Raw genomic sequence first — 17,427 nt, 5'->3', positions numbered from 1 at the left:
TGAGTGTGACAGTGTGATAAAGGACGTGGGGCACTAGATTGGGAATGTGGGCACTAGATTGCTAGATTGCATTTAAAGAATATGGGCTCTAGAGGGGTATTCTCTCTAGTGTTAGCAAGGCCCCAAGACATCAAAGCATTCAGTTCAGTTCAGTTCAGTCGTTCAGTTGAGTCTGACTCTTTGCGACCCCATGAATTGCAGCACGCCAGGCCTCCCTGTCCATCACCAACTCCTGGAGTTCACTCAAACTCACCTCCATTGAGTCAGTGATGCCATCCAGCCATCTCATTCTCTGTCGTCCCCTTCTCCTTCTGCCCTCAATCCCTCCCAGCATCAGAGTCTTTTCCAATGAGACAACTCTTCGCATGAGGTGGCCAAAGTACTGGAGTTTCAGCTTTAGCATCATTCCTTCCAAAGAACACCCAGGACTGATCTCCTTTAGAATAGACTGGTTGGATCTCCTTGCAGTCCAAGGGACTCTCAAGAGTCTTCTCCAGCATCACAGTTCAAAAGCATCAATTCTTCGGCGCTCAGCTTTCTTCACAGTCCAACTCTCACAACCATACATGACCACAGGAAAAACCATAGCCTTGACTAGACGGACCTTTGTTGGCAAAGTAATGTCTCTGCTTTTCAATATGCTATCTAGGTTGGTCATCACTTTTCTTCCAAGGAGTAAGCGTCTTTTAATTTCATGGCTGCAATCACCATCTGCACTGATTTTGGAGCCCCTCAAAATAAGGTCTGACACACTTTCCACTGTTTCCTCATCTATTTCCATGAAGTGATGGGACCAGATGCCATGATCTTCGTTTTTTGAATGTTGAGCTTTTTTTTACTCTCCACTTTCACTTTCATCAAGAGGCTTTTTAGTTCCTCTTGACTTTCTGCCATAAGGGTGGTGTCATCTGCATATCTGAGGTTATTAATATTTCTCCCAGCAATTTGATTCCAGCTTGTGCTTCTTCCAGCACTCATCAAAGCATTAGGTAATACATAAAGTGAAAACATGATAATCCAACTGATTTTGTGTACAACTTGGGAAAAGGGTACCTCATCCTGTTTATTGATTCCCAAGTTGTCAACATGTCCAGAACATAACCCAGCATCTTCCTATAACCTATTGGTCCTGGACTACTTACCTCAGTGAGAGCATCTCCACCCCTCTGGGTACCCAAGTCAAATGCCTGGGAGGTGCAGATGCCTCTCTCTTGCTCTCTGTGGGCAGTTGCCCCAGTGCTGGAAATGGATGACAAGTAGCCTTCAGTGACAGTGCCCTCAGAGACTGCTGAACCTTCAGAGAGCCATCATAGCCAAGGCCCTGCCCCTTCCTGGAGTGGTCCACAATCAATTTATATGGAAGGATAAAGTCCTCACCATCTCAGCCCAAGCTAAGACAACTATGAAGGGCCATTCTAGCTCCTGTGTAACTGGGAAGTTGGTCATGGCAGTTGATGGATCTGCATCATAGCTGATTCCTTCCTTTGCCAGCCACCCCCTCTTTTCTCTCCTTTCATGCATGTTGATCCCCAGAGACACCCAATAAACATCCTGTGTTCTAAATTCTGTCTGAGGTTGCTTCCCAGGGAATCCAACCTATGACACCAATCTACTACCAAGTCTGGGCAATGCCGCCTACTAAACCTTTTGAAGTTTACTTTCACGTGTTTCCCTACTGTTAGTGTTTCAGTGCATAGCCACCATTACTTCTTGCTTAGATAACCACAGGAAATCTCAGTAGCTCAGTGGTGGAGAACTGCCTGCAATGCAGGAGACACAGAAGATGTGGGTTCTATCCCTGGGTCAGGAGAAGGAAACTCCAGTATTTGTGCCTGGGAAATCCCAGGACAGAGGAGCCTGGTGGGCTACAGTCCATGGGGTCACAAAGAGTTGGACATGACATGCAACATCAATGTAGACAACCACAGAAGACTTTAAGGAGTCTTGGTCAAAAACCTACAGTGATCTTTCAGGTCTGACCAAAGGGAGTTACACAGACTTTTACCTGGGAAAGATACCCTATTCACAGCAGAACTGGTGCACAGCAGTCTCTGAGGGGAGTTACGGTCAGGACTCAGGTCTCTTGGCCTGCCATGCTCCACACATAGCTGCATCCTTAGCCCAGGTGCTTCTATATTCAGATTTGGGGAAACCTTGAAGACACTTTTATCCAGTCTTATCCAGTACTCCTATCATTTCCCTGCTGTCTATCCCTGGTGCCCGTCTATAAAATGAGCCCTCTGTTCTGGGGTATCTCTGCAATGAGACATTCTTTCCATCTGTGCAGATATTCAGGAAAAGGGAACATTATGGGAGCCAGTGCTTTCTCCTCTTGCTTACACTATCGTAGGGAGTGGTTAAAGGCTAGACTGTTACTCTCATTTTGGTGTCTCAATCAATTTTGTCAAAGCCTGGCCACCCAGCACTCTCTAGCTCAGTACAATTCTTGATGGACTCTACTTGTTCTCTGTACCAAAATGACCTTTCAAAGTGAAATTTGCACCCAACATTAACCAAGATAGATCATATTTTGAGCCATAAAATAAAGCTTAAAATTTTTTAAAGAAACTAAATCAAAGTATGTTTTCTAACCAAATCAAATTAAACTTGAAATCAATAAAAGATATTTGGGAAAATCCAAAGTTTGGAAGTTAAAAACACAGTCTAAGTAACCTAAAGATAAAAGAGGCACTCACAAGGGAACCTAGAAAATATTTTTAATTGAATAAAAATTAAAATCTGACATCAAAATTTGTGAGATACAGCTAAAGCAGTGCTTAGAGGAGGATTCATAGGTTTAAATGATTCTGTTAGAAAAGAAAAAAGGTCTTGAATCAACTGTCTATACTTACACCTTAGGAAACAAGAAAGAGAACGACAGAATAAACCCAAAGAAAGAAAAGACAGGAAATAAAGACAAAAGAGGAAGTCAATGAAATTAAAAACTGAAAAACAACAGAGAAAAATAAGTGAAACAAAATCGGTTCTTTGTAAAGTCAACACAATTGATAAACCTCTTGTCAGACTGACTTAAAAATAAAAGAAAGTACAAATTACCAATTACAGAAATAAAAGAAACAGACTGTAAATGCATTAAAAACACAATAGGGAACATTAGGAATACTCTATGCCCAACATTCAACAACTTAGTTAAAATGAACCAATTCCTTGAAATATCTTAAACCATCAAAGGTTTATGCCCTGAATAAGCCTGTATCTATGAAGAGAACTGAGTTCATAGTAAAACAAACAAAACAAACAAAAACCTAACAACAGCAAAGTCCTCTAGGCTCAGATAGCCTCACTTTGAATTCTACCAAACATTAACAAAACAAAAAATAATCCCAAGTCTACACAATCTCTTTCTGAAAATAGACAAGGAGGCAACAGTTCTGACAATGTTCAAGTTGATCCCTCTGCCCACAGCAAACAGAGAATATGCCTCTTTTGGTGATCTTTCCATGTTCTTTGAAAGGGTGAGTCACAAAGGACCACCCTACTCTCCCACATCCTGAGATAAGACCACGTATGCCCTTCTTTAGTGACTCCCTTGTTCTATAAAACCCCCAATTTTCTCCTTTTTTCTTTGAGACTTTCCTCACTAAAGTGCATTATCCCTATTACAACAGATTGAGTAAAACCACCTCCTCAGTTGCCCAGTGCATCCTGTTGCTGGTGCTTTTGTCGCTGTGACTTGTATAGGGCCAGACCTTGCCTTGATCTCTGCTTACTCCACACAGGTGATGAGCCTCTCCTTCCTGGTCAGTGATGGGGAAAAATGGTGTGTTTCACTCCTGATCTCCAGACTTGCATCCATCAGTAGCATGATAAGGATTTGATTCTGATACCTTTTGAGTAATCACTTGATTGCTGGTGCTGAATTCTTTGGGATTCATAGTCTGACCATTTGGTGATCTCTGTCAATAGATGAAGATGAAGTTCTCTATAGTTTTATAGAGAACTTGTTTCTGTTGAGTGGAAGATAGCAGGCAATCTGGTTAGTTTTCCACCTTAAGCTCAAATCAAGAATTCCATGCCTAGCCAGAAGTGGGTATCTGGACAGGTGATTTTATATTTCCGGATCACAAGTGACTCATGGTTGACATTGTATAATTGAAGTTTTTGTCTCTATATATCTGTATTTATATGTTTATAATTCAGAAAAGCCTTTCCCTCTCACTGCATGAACGTGTAATATTTCCCTAACTCCAGATAGTATAACCAAATTAGATTATAAGATCTCTTAAAAATTGTTTTATTTTTGGCTGTGCTCAGTCTTCGTCGCTGCTTGCGAGCTTACTCTAGTTACAGGGAGCAGGGACTACTCTCCAGTTGCGGTGCCCGAGCTGCTCATTAAGGTGACTCCTTGTGGAATACAGGCTCTATGTGTGTAGGCTCAGTAGTTGCAGTGGGCTTAGTTGCCCCATGGCATGTGGAATCTTCCTGGACCAGGGACTGAATTTATGTTCCCTGCATTGGCAGATGGATTTTTAACCACTGGACCACCAGGGAAATCGAGATTATAAGATCTCTTAAAGAAGCTTTATTCTGATTGGCCTAAAAATAAATATTTATGTAAGTTGAATATTCCAAATATTACCAGAAGTTAAGGAAATTGAATCTCAAATATTTTCAATGTGAAAAATAGAGGTATTCTCATAGAAACTAAGAAACACTTCAAGTAAATTTAGGTAAATCTTTTGACAAATAAGACTAGCTTAATATTTGGTTTAATAAACAGAGCTGTGTCTTCTTTGTGTTAAATAACTATCCATGTTAAATAATATATTTGTAAATTTTAATTTTGCCTGGGTATGTTCTTCCTAAACTTATATGAGCTTACTGATTGTATAAGCTAGCATCATATATTCTAAATGTTTAAGATTATAAAAAATGTACATTTGTACCAAACCAAATTGAGTCATTATTCTGACAAACTTTCAACAGGAAGCATGTCAGCTTGAAGATAATTTCTAAGAGCTTTAAGCAACTCAACCTTGGAGTTAACTGTTGAATGGGAAAGGTATCTAGATAATTTCAGTAAAATAGAACACTGCATCATTGATACTAAATGGAAGTTAAGTTTATACACTCTTGCTTTTTATTTTTATATGCTACAGAGAGACTGCATATAGTTAGGTCTGTTAATCAATGTGTTTGCTTTTTCCACTTTGAGAAGCTATGCTATAAGAGATGGAGAAGGCACTGGTGACCCACTCCAGTACTCTTGCCTGGAAAATCCCATGGATGGAGTAGCCTGCTGGGCTGCCGTCCATGGGGTTGCGAAGAGTCAGACGTGACTGAGTGACTTCACTTTCACTTTTCACTTTCATGCATTGGAGAAGGAAATGGCAACCCACTCCAGTGTTCTTGCCTGGAGAATCCCAGGGACGGGGGAGCCTGGTGGGCTGCCATCTCTGGGGTCGCCCAGAGTCGGACACGACTGAAGCGGCTTAGCAGCAGCAGCAGCTATAAGAAATATAGCAGAGCTACATCTGTATCTGTAGATACAGAAAGTCTATGTCATGGTCAAAGCTGACTAGGAGTTGATGGGTTTTTAAGTAAGATTTTCAAAAGGAACTTTAGTATATAATATTATACTGATAAAAAAGATTTTGATGTTCTATTAAAAGGAAAACATTTTCTTAGGTTATTGGTCAGTTATTTTTTTGGGGGGCAGCGACCACACCACATGGCCTGCAGCCAGGTCCCTGTCAATGGAAGCATGGAGTGCTAACCATTGGACCGCCAGGGAATTCCCTACTGGTCTGCTCTTAGTAAGAGGTTGTAGAAGGTTATTAATTGCTTTCTGTGTAATCTGCCTACATAGTAGAGATTCTATGTATTATCAAAATCATTCCTTTGTGCTTGATGCCAACTTTGTTATACCTTTGATTTTAAGAAAACAAAAGTTTCTTAGTTAGGAAATAGATAAGGCTCTTTACAATAATGTTTATTTTAGAAACATTTTATAAGTTAGCCAAGTACTGCTCTCAGTAACCCAGATCCAACTTAATCAGTGTTCAAATCTTGTGACAATTTTTGATATTTTACGTTTCCAAAATTAAATCCTAAATGATGACTTTTCCACCTAAAACTGTCTTTGTGATTTCCCAGAGGGCTCCTGGAAAATCATAATGCATTTGTTCTCTCACCTTATAAAAAAGTCAAGTGCTAGATATATTTAGGCATATTTGATACTGATGAGTCAAATGGGAAGAGCTGTCAAGCCAGAAGAGTTGCATGGCTTTCCCTTTGCTGTTGTTCAGTCACTAAGTCATATCCAACTCTTAGCAACTCCATGGATTGTAGCACACCAGGCTTCCCTGTCCTTCACTTTCTCCTGGAGTTTGCTCAGATTCATGTATTGAGTTGGTGATGCTATCTAACCATCTCATTCTATGCCGATCCCTTCTCATTTTGCTTTCAATCTTTCCCAGCATCAGGATCTTTTCCAATCAGGTGGCCAAAGTATTGAAGCTTCAGCATCAGTCCTTCCAATGACTATTCAGGTTGTTTTCCTTTAGGATTGACTGGTTTGATTTCCTTGATGTCCAAGGGACTCTCAAGAGTCTTCGCCAGCACCACAGTTCAAAAGCATCAGTTCTTCAGTGCTCAGTCTTCTTTATGGCAACTCTCACATCCATACATAACCACTGGAAAAACCATAGCTTTTACTATATGGACCTTTGTCGGTAAAGTGATGTCTCTGCTTTTTAACATGCTATCCAGATTTGTCATACATTTCAAGGAGCAAGTGTCTTAAGTTTGTGGCTTCAGTCACTGTCCACAGTGATTCTGGAGCACAAGAAATTAGCCTGTCACTGCTTTCACTTTGTCTCCTTCTGTCTGCCATGAAGTGATGAGACCAGATGCCGTGATCTCAGTTTTTTGAAAGTTGAGTTTTAAGCCAGTTTTTTTCACTTTACTCTTTTACTCTCATCAAGAGGCTCTTTAGTTCTTTGCTTTATTGATGTTTATTAATATACAGACCTGACTCAGACTTACTGAATTTATATATAGATATTTTTGGCATATTCTAACTGTATACTTGGCAAATTCATAACATAATTTGGTTAGGATTTTTACATCCTGAAGATTTGTCCTCTGCAAAGATCATCCTCTGTACAGATTCCCTGCAAATGTTCATCCATTTTAATAAATTAGATGTGATGTTAATGGCCTTCTTTAAGAATAGAGTTAGTCATTATGTTTATAGTTATGATGTCTCAGGGTTTTTTTGACTGAATTCATTATCTTGCTTTGTACACTGCAAGGAAACAACTAAATTTCCTTGTCCATTACATTATTATTATGAATTCTCATCAGATCTTTCATTTTAATGTTCTATCTCTTAGATGTACAAGAACCCTCTTTTGTTCTTCTCACATTATCTTTAACTCAGAAATTGTCAGTTAGCAGACTATACTCTGTAAAGTTAAGTGAAACATTTGTAAATGATATCTTTTTCTCCCTGTCTAGCCCCTCCAGAATTTAAAAATTCTTACTGAGTATTCTTATTTTCAAAGCAATGTAATTATTTGCATAGGTTCAATAAGAATCTATTCTCCTTGTCAATGGAAGGAATACCTGGAACACTGGCTATGCAATCAAACCCTTGCCTAGAATGACATATTTGGGAATGATTTGATTTAGTCAAATGTAACCAGTCACTGTAAGTAGTTAAGGCTGATTTCATGGAGTCAATGTTTACAAAGCTCTCTTGGAAAAGTGGCCTGATGTCAGGCTAATAGGGTTCCCAGAACAGAATTAGGTGATTTACATACCTGATTTTAACACATACTAGGCAGCTACAACAATCAAGAATTATGTGGTATGGGAAAAAGAACAAACCCTTAGATCAGTGGAAAAGAATAGGGAGTTCAGACACAAACAGATTTCGCTGAAAACACAGGTTTTCAGCAAAGGTACAAAGGCAGTTCAGTGGAGAAAGAAGTCTTTGAACTAAACGGTGCTACAACGTTTGCACATGCACATGCAAAAAAAAAAAAAAAAGAACTTTCACCTTCATCTCAAACCTTAAAAAGCTAACTCAAAATGGATCAAAGATCTAAGTATAAAATGTAAAACTATACAATGTTCCTGAAGAAAACACAGGAAAAACTCTTCACGTCCTCAGGTTCATCAAGATTTCTTGACTATAACACTAAATGTATGATACATAAAAGAAAAACTGTAAATTAAATTGCATTAAAATTACAATTTTTTTCATGCAAAAGAAACGATCAAAGAATTAAAATACAAGCCACAACTGGAAACAATATTTGCAAATCATATATCTGACAAAGTACTTTATTTGCAAATCATATATCTGACAAAGTACTTGTATTCAGGACATAGTACACAGAACTCTCAAAACCCAATAATAAGAAAAACTGGCAAAAGACTCAGGTACTTTCACCAAAGAAGATATAAATATAGAAAATAAGCATATGAAAAATGTTCAACATCAATAGTCTTTAGGAAACAAATAAAAACCAAATGAAACATTACATACCTAACAGAATGAGTTAAAAAACTGGCAATACTAAGCATGGACAAGATTCTGAGCAATGGTAACTGTCATACTTCAATGGTAGCTACTTTGAAAAAAAGTTTGGGGTTTCTTATAAATGACAAAATGATCTCTGTTCAAAAATAAAAAATGATCTCTGATTGTTTCCATTTAATATCACAGTAATCCAAGTCTATGCCCCAACCAGTAATGCTGAAGAAGCTGAATGGTTCTATGATGACCTACAAGATCTTCTAGAACTGACACCAAAAAAAGATGTCCTTTGCATTAATAGGGGACTGGAATGCAAAAGCAGGAAGTCAAGGGATATTTGGAGTAACAGGCAAGTTTGACCTTGGAGTACAAAATGAAGCAGGGCAAAGGCTAACAGAGTTTTGCCAAGAGAACACACTAACCATAACAAACACCCTCTTCCAACAACACAAGAGATGACTCTACACATATACATAACCAGATGGTCAATATCGAAATCAGACTGACTATATTCTTTGCAGCTGAAGATGGAGAAGCTCTATATAGTTAGCCAAAACAAGACTGGGAGCTGACTGTGGCTCAGATCATCAAATCCTTATTTCAAAATTCAGACTTAAACTGAAGAAAGTAGGGAAAAACACTAGACCATTCAGGTATGACCTAAATCAAATCCCTTATGATTATACAGTGGAAGTGACAAACAGATTTAAGGGATTAGACCTGACAGAGTGCCTGAAGAACTATGGATGGAGGTTCGCGACACTGTACAGGAGGCAGTGATGAAAATCATCCCCAAGAAAAGAAATGCAAAAAGGCAAAATGGCTGTCTGAGGAGGCCTTACAAACAGCTGAGAAAAAAAGAGAAGCCAAAGGCAAAAGAGAAAAAGAAAGATATATCCATCTTAATGCAAGGAGAAATAAGAAAGCATTTTTAACTGAACAATGCAAACAAACAGAGGAAAACAATAGAATGGGAAAGAGTAGAGAGTCTTCAAGAAAAACAGAGATAGCAAGGGAACATTTCATGCAAAGATGGGCACAATAAAGGACAGAAATGATACAGACCTAATAGAAACAGAGATATTAAGAAGTGATGGCAAGAATACACAGAAGAATTATACAAAAAAGATCTTCATGACTCAGATAACCACAATGGTGTGATCACTCACCTAGAGCCAGACATCCTGGAATGTGAAGTCAAGTGGGCCTTAGGAAGCATCACTATGAACAAAACTAGTAAAGTGATGGAATTTCAGCTGAGCTATTTCAAATCCTGAAAGATGATGCTGTGAAAGTGCTGCACTCAATATGCCCACAAATTTGGAAAACTCAGCAGTGGCCACAGGACTGGAAAAGGTCAGTTTTCATTCCAATCCCAAAGAAAGGCAATGTCCAAAAATGTTCAAACTACCACACAATTGTACTCATCTCACACGCTAGCAAAGTAATGCTCAAAATTCTCCAAGCGAGACTTCAACAGTACATGAACTGAGAACTTTCAGATGTTCAAGCTGAATTCAGAAAAGGCAGAGGAGCCAGAGAGCAAATTGCCATCATCATCAAATTGCTGGATCATAGAGAAAGCAAGAGAGTTTCAGAAAAACATCTACTTCTTCTTTATTGACTATGCCAAAGCCTTTGACTCCGTGGATCACAACAAGCTGGAAAATTCTTAAAGACATGGGAATATCATATCAGACCACCTTAACTGCCTTCTGTGAAATCTGTATGCAGGTCAAGAAGCAACAGTTAGAACTGGACATGGAACAACAGACTGGTTCCAAATCAGGAAAGGAGTACATCAAGGCTTTATATTGTCACTCTGCTTATTTAACTTATATGCAGAGTTCATCATGTGAAATGCTGGGCTGGATGAAGCACAAGCTGGAATCAAGACTGCTGAGAGAAATATCAATAACCTCAGATATGCAGATGACACCACCCTTATGGCAGAAAGTGAAGAATAACTAAAGAGTCTCTTGATGAATGTGAAAGGGGAGAGTAAAAAATTTGGGTTAAAATTTGACATTCAAAAACTAAGGTCATGGCATCCGGTCCCATCACTTCATGGCAAATAGATCAGGAAACAATGGAAACAGTGACAGACTATTTTGGGGGGCTCCAAAATCACTGTGGATGGTGACTGCAGCCATGAAAGTAAAATATGCCCTGCTTTTTGGAATAAAAGCCTTGACCAATCTAGACAGCATATTAAAAAGCAGAGACATTATCTGGCTGACAAAAGTCTGTCTAGTCAAAGCTATGGTTTTTCCAGTAGTTATGTATGGATGTGAGAGTTGGACTATAAAGAAAGCTGAGTGCTGAAGAATTGATGCTTTTGAACTGTGGTGTTGGAGAAGACTCTTGAGAGTCTCTTGGACAGCGAGGAGATCAAACCAGTCAATCCTAAAGGAAATCAGTCCTGAATATTCACTGGAAGGACTGATGCTAAAGCTGAAGCTCCAATAGTTTAGCCACCTGATGCAAAGAACTAACTCCTTAGAAAAGACCCTGATTCTCAGAAAGACTGAAGGCAGGGGGAGAAGGGGATGACAGAGGATGAGATGATTGGACTGCATCACTGACTCAATGGACACAAGTTTGAGCAAGCTCTGGGAGTTGGTGATGGACAGGGAAGCCTGGCGTGCTGCAGTCTATGTGGTTGCAAAGAGTTGGACATGACTGAGCAACTGAACTGAACCGAGTTTCTTATAAACTTAAATATTCATTTACCAAATGATCTAACAATTCACTCCAATGTATGTACTCAAGAGAAACATAACTTACATCCATAGAGAGACTCATACACTAATGCTCACAGAAGTTTTATTTGTTATAGACAAAAACTGGAAATAACCCAAATGTCAATCAGTTAGTGACTAATGAGCAAATTGCGGTACATCCATTCAGTGGAATATTATTTGCCAACTAAAAGGAGAAAATCAATTATTGATACAGGCAAAAACATATACATTATGCATTATGTCAGGGAGAATAGCCAGACTAAAAAGAAAATATGATATAACTTGATTTATATGACATTCTGGAATAGGCAAAGCCATCTGTATAGAGAATAGCCTAGCCAGCAACTGGAGGTGGGTGAAGGGATTGACTGCAAAGAGGCAGCTTTAGTTTTCCAGAGATATGAAAGTTCTATATTTTGATTATGGTGGTGGTTATACAGGTGCTTAAATGTGTCAAAACTCACAGCATTATACACCAAAGAGAGTAACTTTTACTGTGTATAACTTTTAAGAAAAATACAGAAAGATGGAAAAAAGTATGCAAGCAATTTGGTCATATCAGTCTTCTGCTTGAAACCATTCCATGGCTCCAACTGTCAGGCCACATTTTCTAGCACACAGCCACAGCCTGGTCTTCTTTTCTCCAGCCTGATCTCTTGCTATGCTCCTCGTTCAACACTATTTGCAATTCCTGCATATTAAGGCACAGTACCTAGCACAGGTGCTCAGTCAGCATAGGTTCCATTCCTTCGTACATCATTCTGCATTTGTTTATGTTAGCCCTTTCTCCACAAAGCTCTTTCTCCTCCTCACCACAGTTAACTTGCAGGCAGCAAGTCCCAGGCAATACCTCATCCTAACATGTCTCTCTAAACCACTTCCTCCCTGTCTCTGTCCCCCATAATAAGTTGGGTCTGGCACACTGCTTCTGCGCTTCCTTATCTGTAAAGACAAAGATGTTCAAGCCTTGCATATTCTGAAGAAAGGACTGATTTTCAGTTGGCTCCTGGAAGACGGACTCTTAAGTCCTTAAAATATTCCTGTCCACTAACAGAGTCTTTCATACCTGGGACCTTGGAACATGCCAGATAGTTTATACTAATTATATGATTTGTGCTAGGGCCCTTGAGCTACACTGTATTAGTGGCCTCTGGACAGACTGAAGATTAAATAAGTAAGGTCGGTCTTATGGATGCTGCATGCCTAAGTAACTGACTGCGAATGAAAACCCTAGACTTCAAGGCTTGGGTGAACTTCCCTGGTTGGCAACACTTCCTACATGTTTTCACCATGTTGCTGGGAGAATGGAGCATTGTCCATGGGCTTCTACAAAAGGGCATATTTGGAAGCCTGTGCCTGATTTCTCCTGAACTCTGTCCTATGTACCTTTTGCCTAGGTTTTAATTTGAATCCTCTCACTGTAATATATTGGAACTATGAGTATGACCACTTTTCTGTGTTCTATGAGTCCTTCTAGAGAATTATCTACTGAGAGTGGTTCTGGCACATCAAACCATCATGGTAACTTCAATCAGAGCACTTATCATAATGACCAGACACTGCCTGTCTCTCTGTGCTGTGATTCCTTCAAGGGTAATGACCTTGGATGATTTGTCTGCCATCTCTGGTGCCTAGTGCTGTGCGTGGAAAATGATGTGTTAAATAAATGTCTGATTGCAAGAAAGGCACAGTCTTTTCATGAGTCTGATTCCCTTCTGAGCCAGAAAACCACCTCCAGGGCTTGATGAGGAATGCAGATGTAGCAGAGGTTCTCCCAAGAAATCATGCAAAAGCACAGGCAGTAAGAACTGTCAACCCCAGGAGCCTGAATTAAGAATTAAGCCTGTGAGACAACACATCCAGAATAGGAATTTTTAAAAACCTCAGCCAAGTAACAGCAGTGTGATAGCATAGCAGAGGGCTACAGAGGCTATTGGCACTTAAGGGGAGATGAGAACAGGGACCAGAAAGAAGAGCCATGGAAATTTTACTCTGTCAACTACGTTTTATTTTCAAAATTTGCCTTTAAGGAAAGCCTTCTCCAAATCAGGATAAGTAACATTACAGTGGAAAATGTCAAGATTGGATATTTAAAATTCAAGAAGTCTTTGGAAATGAGGAACGTCTACCTACAGTTCTCTGCTGGATTCCCTGCTAATGTTCTGCCCTGCAAGTTAGCTGCAATTCCAGTCTCAAGTATTAGCCTTTCTGGCTCTTGCTGACAGCTTTTAAAATGTTTAGCAATATTTTCTATCACAAAAATCACAACACCAATACTTAGGTTTTGCTAAGGCTCTTTTACTGGTAATTCTTAACCTTACTTAAGCAATAAACACAGCTCAATTCAACACACCTGTACTTTGTCTTAAATGCCAACTCACTAGCAGGAAAGTGAAAGTTGCTCAGTCGTGTCTGACTCTTTGTGACCCCGTGGACTATACAGTCCATGGAATTCTCCAGGCCAGAAGACTGGAATGGGTAGCCTTTCCCTTCTCCAGGGGATCTTTCCAGCCCAGGGATCGAACCCAAGTCTCCCGTATTGCAGGCAGATTCTTTACCAGCTGAGCCACAAGGGAAGCCACTAGCAGGAACCCACCTTAAATCAACATCTCTGACTAGAATCATGGAGTTGATTAGAGAAAAGGTCAGACCTTAGATTTCAATCTCCTTGTTTTGAAAATGGGAGTACCTGGGACCCAGAAAAATAGCCCTGGCTGTTGAATAAAGACAACAGTGACCAGGCAAGTAGCCAAGACATTATTCCAATGTGTGAACTGCCTCAGGATTCTGCTTTTCTCTGATGGGCCTGGCATAGGCTTCGCTCCAAACCTAGCAGAGTCCCCTGATAAGACACACCAATCCAGGCCTGAAAGTGAAAGGAGCTCAGTTATGTCCAATTCTTTGCGACCCCATGGATTATACAGCCCATGAGATTCTTCAGGCCAGAATACTGGCGTGGGTAGCCTTTCCCTTCTCCAGGTGATCTTCCCAACCCAGGGATCGAATCCTGGTCTCCCGCATTGCAGGCGGATTCTTTACTAGCTGAGCCACAAGGGAAGCCCAACAGTACTGGTGTGGGTACTTTTCCTTCAACAGGGGATCTTCCTGACCAGGAATTGAACCAGGGTCTCCTGCACTGCAGGTAGATTCTTTACCAACCGAGCTATCCTAGTCAAACATGACCTAGCTGGGAAATTTTGAGTATGTTATTGCATCTCTCTGACCCTATTTTTGTATCTGGATTGTAGGACAGCAATGGATTTTTATGTGGTTAATGAAGTAACATGGAGCCTTATGCCTGGCATATGTAGAAGATACTCAACAAATGTACCTTCCCTTTCCTTTTTCCATCAAGTTCTCCTCTATGGCAGCCTTTCCGGTGAGATTTCCTCAACTGAACTACAGACACCCCAAAATTATTTGAATGCTACCAAGGATGTCATATCCATTCCAAAAGAATAGAATTCATTCACTGCATATAATGGGTGTCTCTGGACATCAGGACTTAATTCGATTCAGGAATTCCGTTAAGAGATGGTTCCACGGACTCCCACAGCCATACGGGGTTCATGTACCCTTTCATACCTCTAGTACAGAATACTACCCATGCAGAGCCTCCCAAAACAAGGCAGAAAGTCAAGGCCTGAGGGTTCTCATGTCAACTCTTCCAGTATCATGTTACTTTAAACCCTCCCCTGCCACTGCAGGGGCAACTCAGCCCCTTGAGGAGAAGCTTTCTGGGCCTTAGCTTTTACCTTGTCTCCCCTCACCCCACCTTTCTCCAACATCCACCCACCCTACATCTTCATGCACATACAGCTGTTCTCTCTCAACTCATCCATGCTGCCTCAGTTCTCCTAGCCTAGTCCAGACAGTCCATGGATCTCAGGAGTGTCTAATAAGCGTAGGCTTTGCCATATTCATCTGCCTTCTGCTTGCCCTGGGGGCCACCAGGGCTATCTATACTCCAGACAAACCTCCCCCCTCCCCAGGGGCTCTTTGTACCAGTCTGCCATTGCTGAGGAGGAGCAGTAATTCACTTGACTGTAGAAGTGGAAGGAAAGTTATCTGGGCAGAGAGAAGAAAGGGTTCATTTGCCAATTTGCTTAAAATTCCCCTTTGGTATTTATCTAGTTTGGTTTTCTTAAACTGAGGGCTATTTAAGCACTCTGGAGAGGAGGGAAAGGAAAGTTTCAAGGGAACTGGGATGGGAGGGAGGAAGAGCTGCAGAATTCTGAAAAGCCTTTAGTTGGAGGGTACACCAACAGCTGAGTCATTTAACTTTTCTGAGTTTCACCTGTTTGCTCTGAGACAAGACAGATTAGAGTCATGGAGTGCTCAATGCAGGTGAATGGGCATCCTTCTTCAAGTCTACTGAGTTCAAACCCTTTATCTGCCATTCTTGGTCCTCTTACACTCAACCCAACCTCTACTCCTCCTCAACCTGGCCTGTGCTCCATCCAGAAATGGTGGGGACAGGCACGGCACAACGAGGGAGAACGGGATGCCACAAGACAACCCTGTGTATCTGGAACCCTGCAGCTTTCACAGGCTGCACCCCAACCCCCATCCAGAAGCATAATGGGTGCACTACCTCAGTTTCCCCGGCAGCACCTGTCTTCCTTTATAGCTGTCACTGCAAGGGCTCAAAACTAACTTGAACGTGTCTAAGAAATAAAATATAAAGATTATAGTGTAATAGCTAATCAAGGGTCACCACTCTGGGCTTCCCTGCTTAATTAATATTTAGGGTCAATGTCTTCCTATCAATTTGCACCTAGAACTCGGTCCCTAAGATATGAAAGGCAACCCTAAGAGGAGCCCACTAGTCCCAGGGGACACCACAGCAAACCCATCTCCAGCAAACGCAGTTGCAGCAGGTCCAGGAGGAGAGCCCCTCCTCTGGCAGAGAGCCTCAGTCCTGGAGCCAGGACCATACACACACTGAATCTAGTCCACCTTAGCCAGAAAGCCTTCTCCTCTCCCCTATTTTACAGAACCCAAGGAGCTTCAGTTCGGAAAGCCAGACCTGTGACATCGGTCAAGAACGTTTAGAGAAGGGAAAGAACCCATCAAGGGATCGCATTCTATTCTCACCGTAAACACTCAATTTCCGAGTTGAGGACGCGCCTGGCTAAGAGTGGGTAGGGGGCCGACTAGGCTCAGCTGTAACAGAAGTGGTTAAAAGAAGGTACGAGGGTGGTGGGCGGTGGTGGTGGTCAATCAGAAAACCCGATAAAACAAAGATTCGGAAGAGCGAAGCAATAGGAACCAAGGAAGCAGAAGATGGAAACGAGCAACAGAAAAAGTGCAGGAGGAAAGGGCAGGCGGAGACATCGTCTCGAGGGGGATGGAGAGAAAGCGCTCTAGATGGACTGACGCGGGGAAGCGAAGGGGTGCGGCGGCGCGAGGGGCGGCGGCGGCGGCACCCTTACCGGCGGTGGCCGAGCGCAGGCTCTCCAGGCTCCAGGAGCGGGACAGGGCGCCGCGCATGCCCCCGCTGCCGCCGCGGCCCCCGCACACCACGCCGCTGCTGTCCGAGTCGGAGCCCGGGGACAGCCCGGCGCTACTGCCGCCGCCGCTGCTGCTGCTGGTGCCGAGGTCCCCGCTCGTCTGCCCGCTGGACTCGCTCGGGCATTGCTGCGCTCTCGTGCAGGCGGGTCCGAGCTCCAGCCACAGGTTCGCGGGCGACTGGGCCGCGGCGGCGCCGGGGCTGCCGGGCGACGGGGCCAGCGAGCCGGGGCCCGGGCCGGGCGAGGGGCGTGCAGACAGCCGCGCGGCGTCCTCGGCCCCATCCCCGCTGCCGCACGGCCGCCGCTCCGGGCCAGCTGACATCATGGGGCTCCGCTAAGGAGGCTCCCGGCCGCCGCCAACCGCTGGGGCTCTGCGGCCGCGGCGGCTGGGACCCTCAGCGGGCGCGGGGCGCGCGCGGCTCGGGCGAGGCCAGGTGTCCACTGGGCAGGATGCGCGCATGTGCTCGTGGCCCGTTCCCGGCCGCCCGGCGGGCGCTGAGCCGCGGCGCCGACCCCGGTGCGGGTCGCGGGCTCGGTCAGCACGCGCTCACGCAGGCGCGCACGCAGACTTGGGGCGGCCGCGGCGGCGACGGGCGCGGCGTGCTGGGCCCCGGGCAGTTCTCCGTCCCCGCAGGGCCGTGCCCTGCCGCCGGCATTCGCG

General features: G+C 42.7%; 1 protein-coding gene across 2 annotated transcripts in view; it reads right to left on the bottom strand.

The window, feature by feature from the left end:
* Positions 1-17,091, bottom strand: part of ARHGEF4 (Rho guanine nucleotide exchange factor 4) — a 104,300-nt gene extending 87,209 nt beyond the window's left edge. For both annotated transcript variants that reach the window (XM_068967656.1, XM_068967655.1), the window contains exons 1-2: positions 17,075-17,091; positions 16,689-17,019 (exon numbers count right to left, since the gene is read on the bottom strand). In XM_068967656.1, coding sequence (XP_068823757.1) covers positions 16,689-17,019; positions 17,075-17,091 — 348 coding nt within the window. The remainder of the gene's footprint in view (positions 1-16,688; positions 17,020-17,074) is intronic.
* Between the last annotated feature and the right edge of the window lie 336 nt (positions 17,092-17,427).

The sequence above is a fragment of the Capricornis sumatraensis genome, chromosome 3 (assembly GCF_032405125.1).
Source record: "Capricornis sumatraensis isolate serow.1 chromosome 3, serow.2, whole genome shotgun sequence".
Taxonomy (NCBI): Eukaryota; Metazoa; Chordata; class Mammalia; order Artiodactyla; family Bovidae; genus Capricornis; species Capricornis sumatraensis.
The sequence above is the reverse complement of the archived record's forward strand: the minus strand, read 5'-3'. Positions and strand labels throughout refer to the sequence as shown.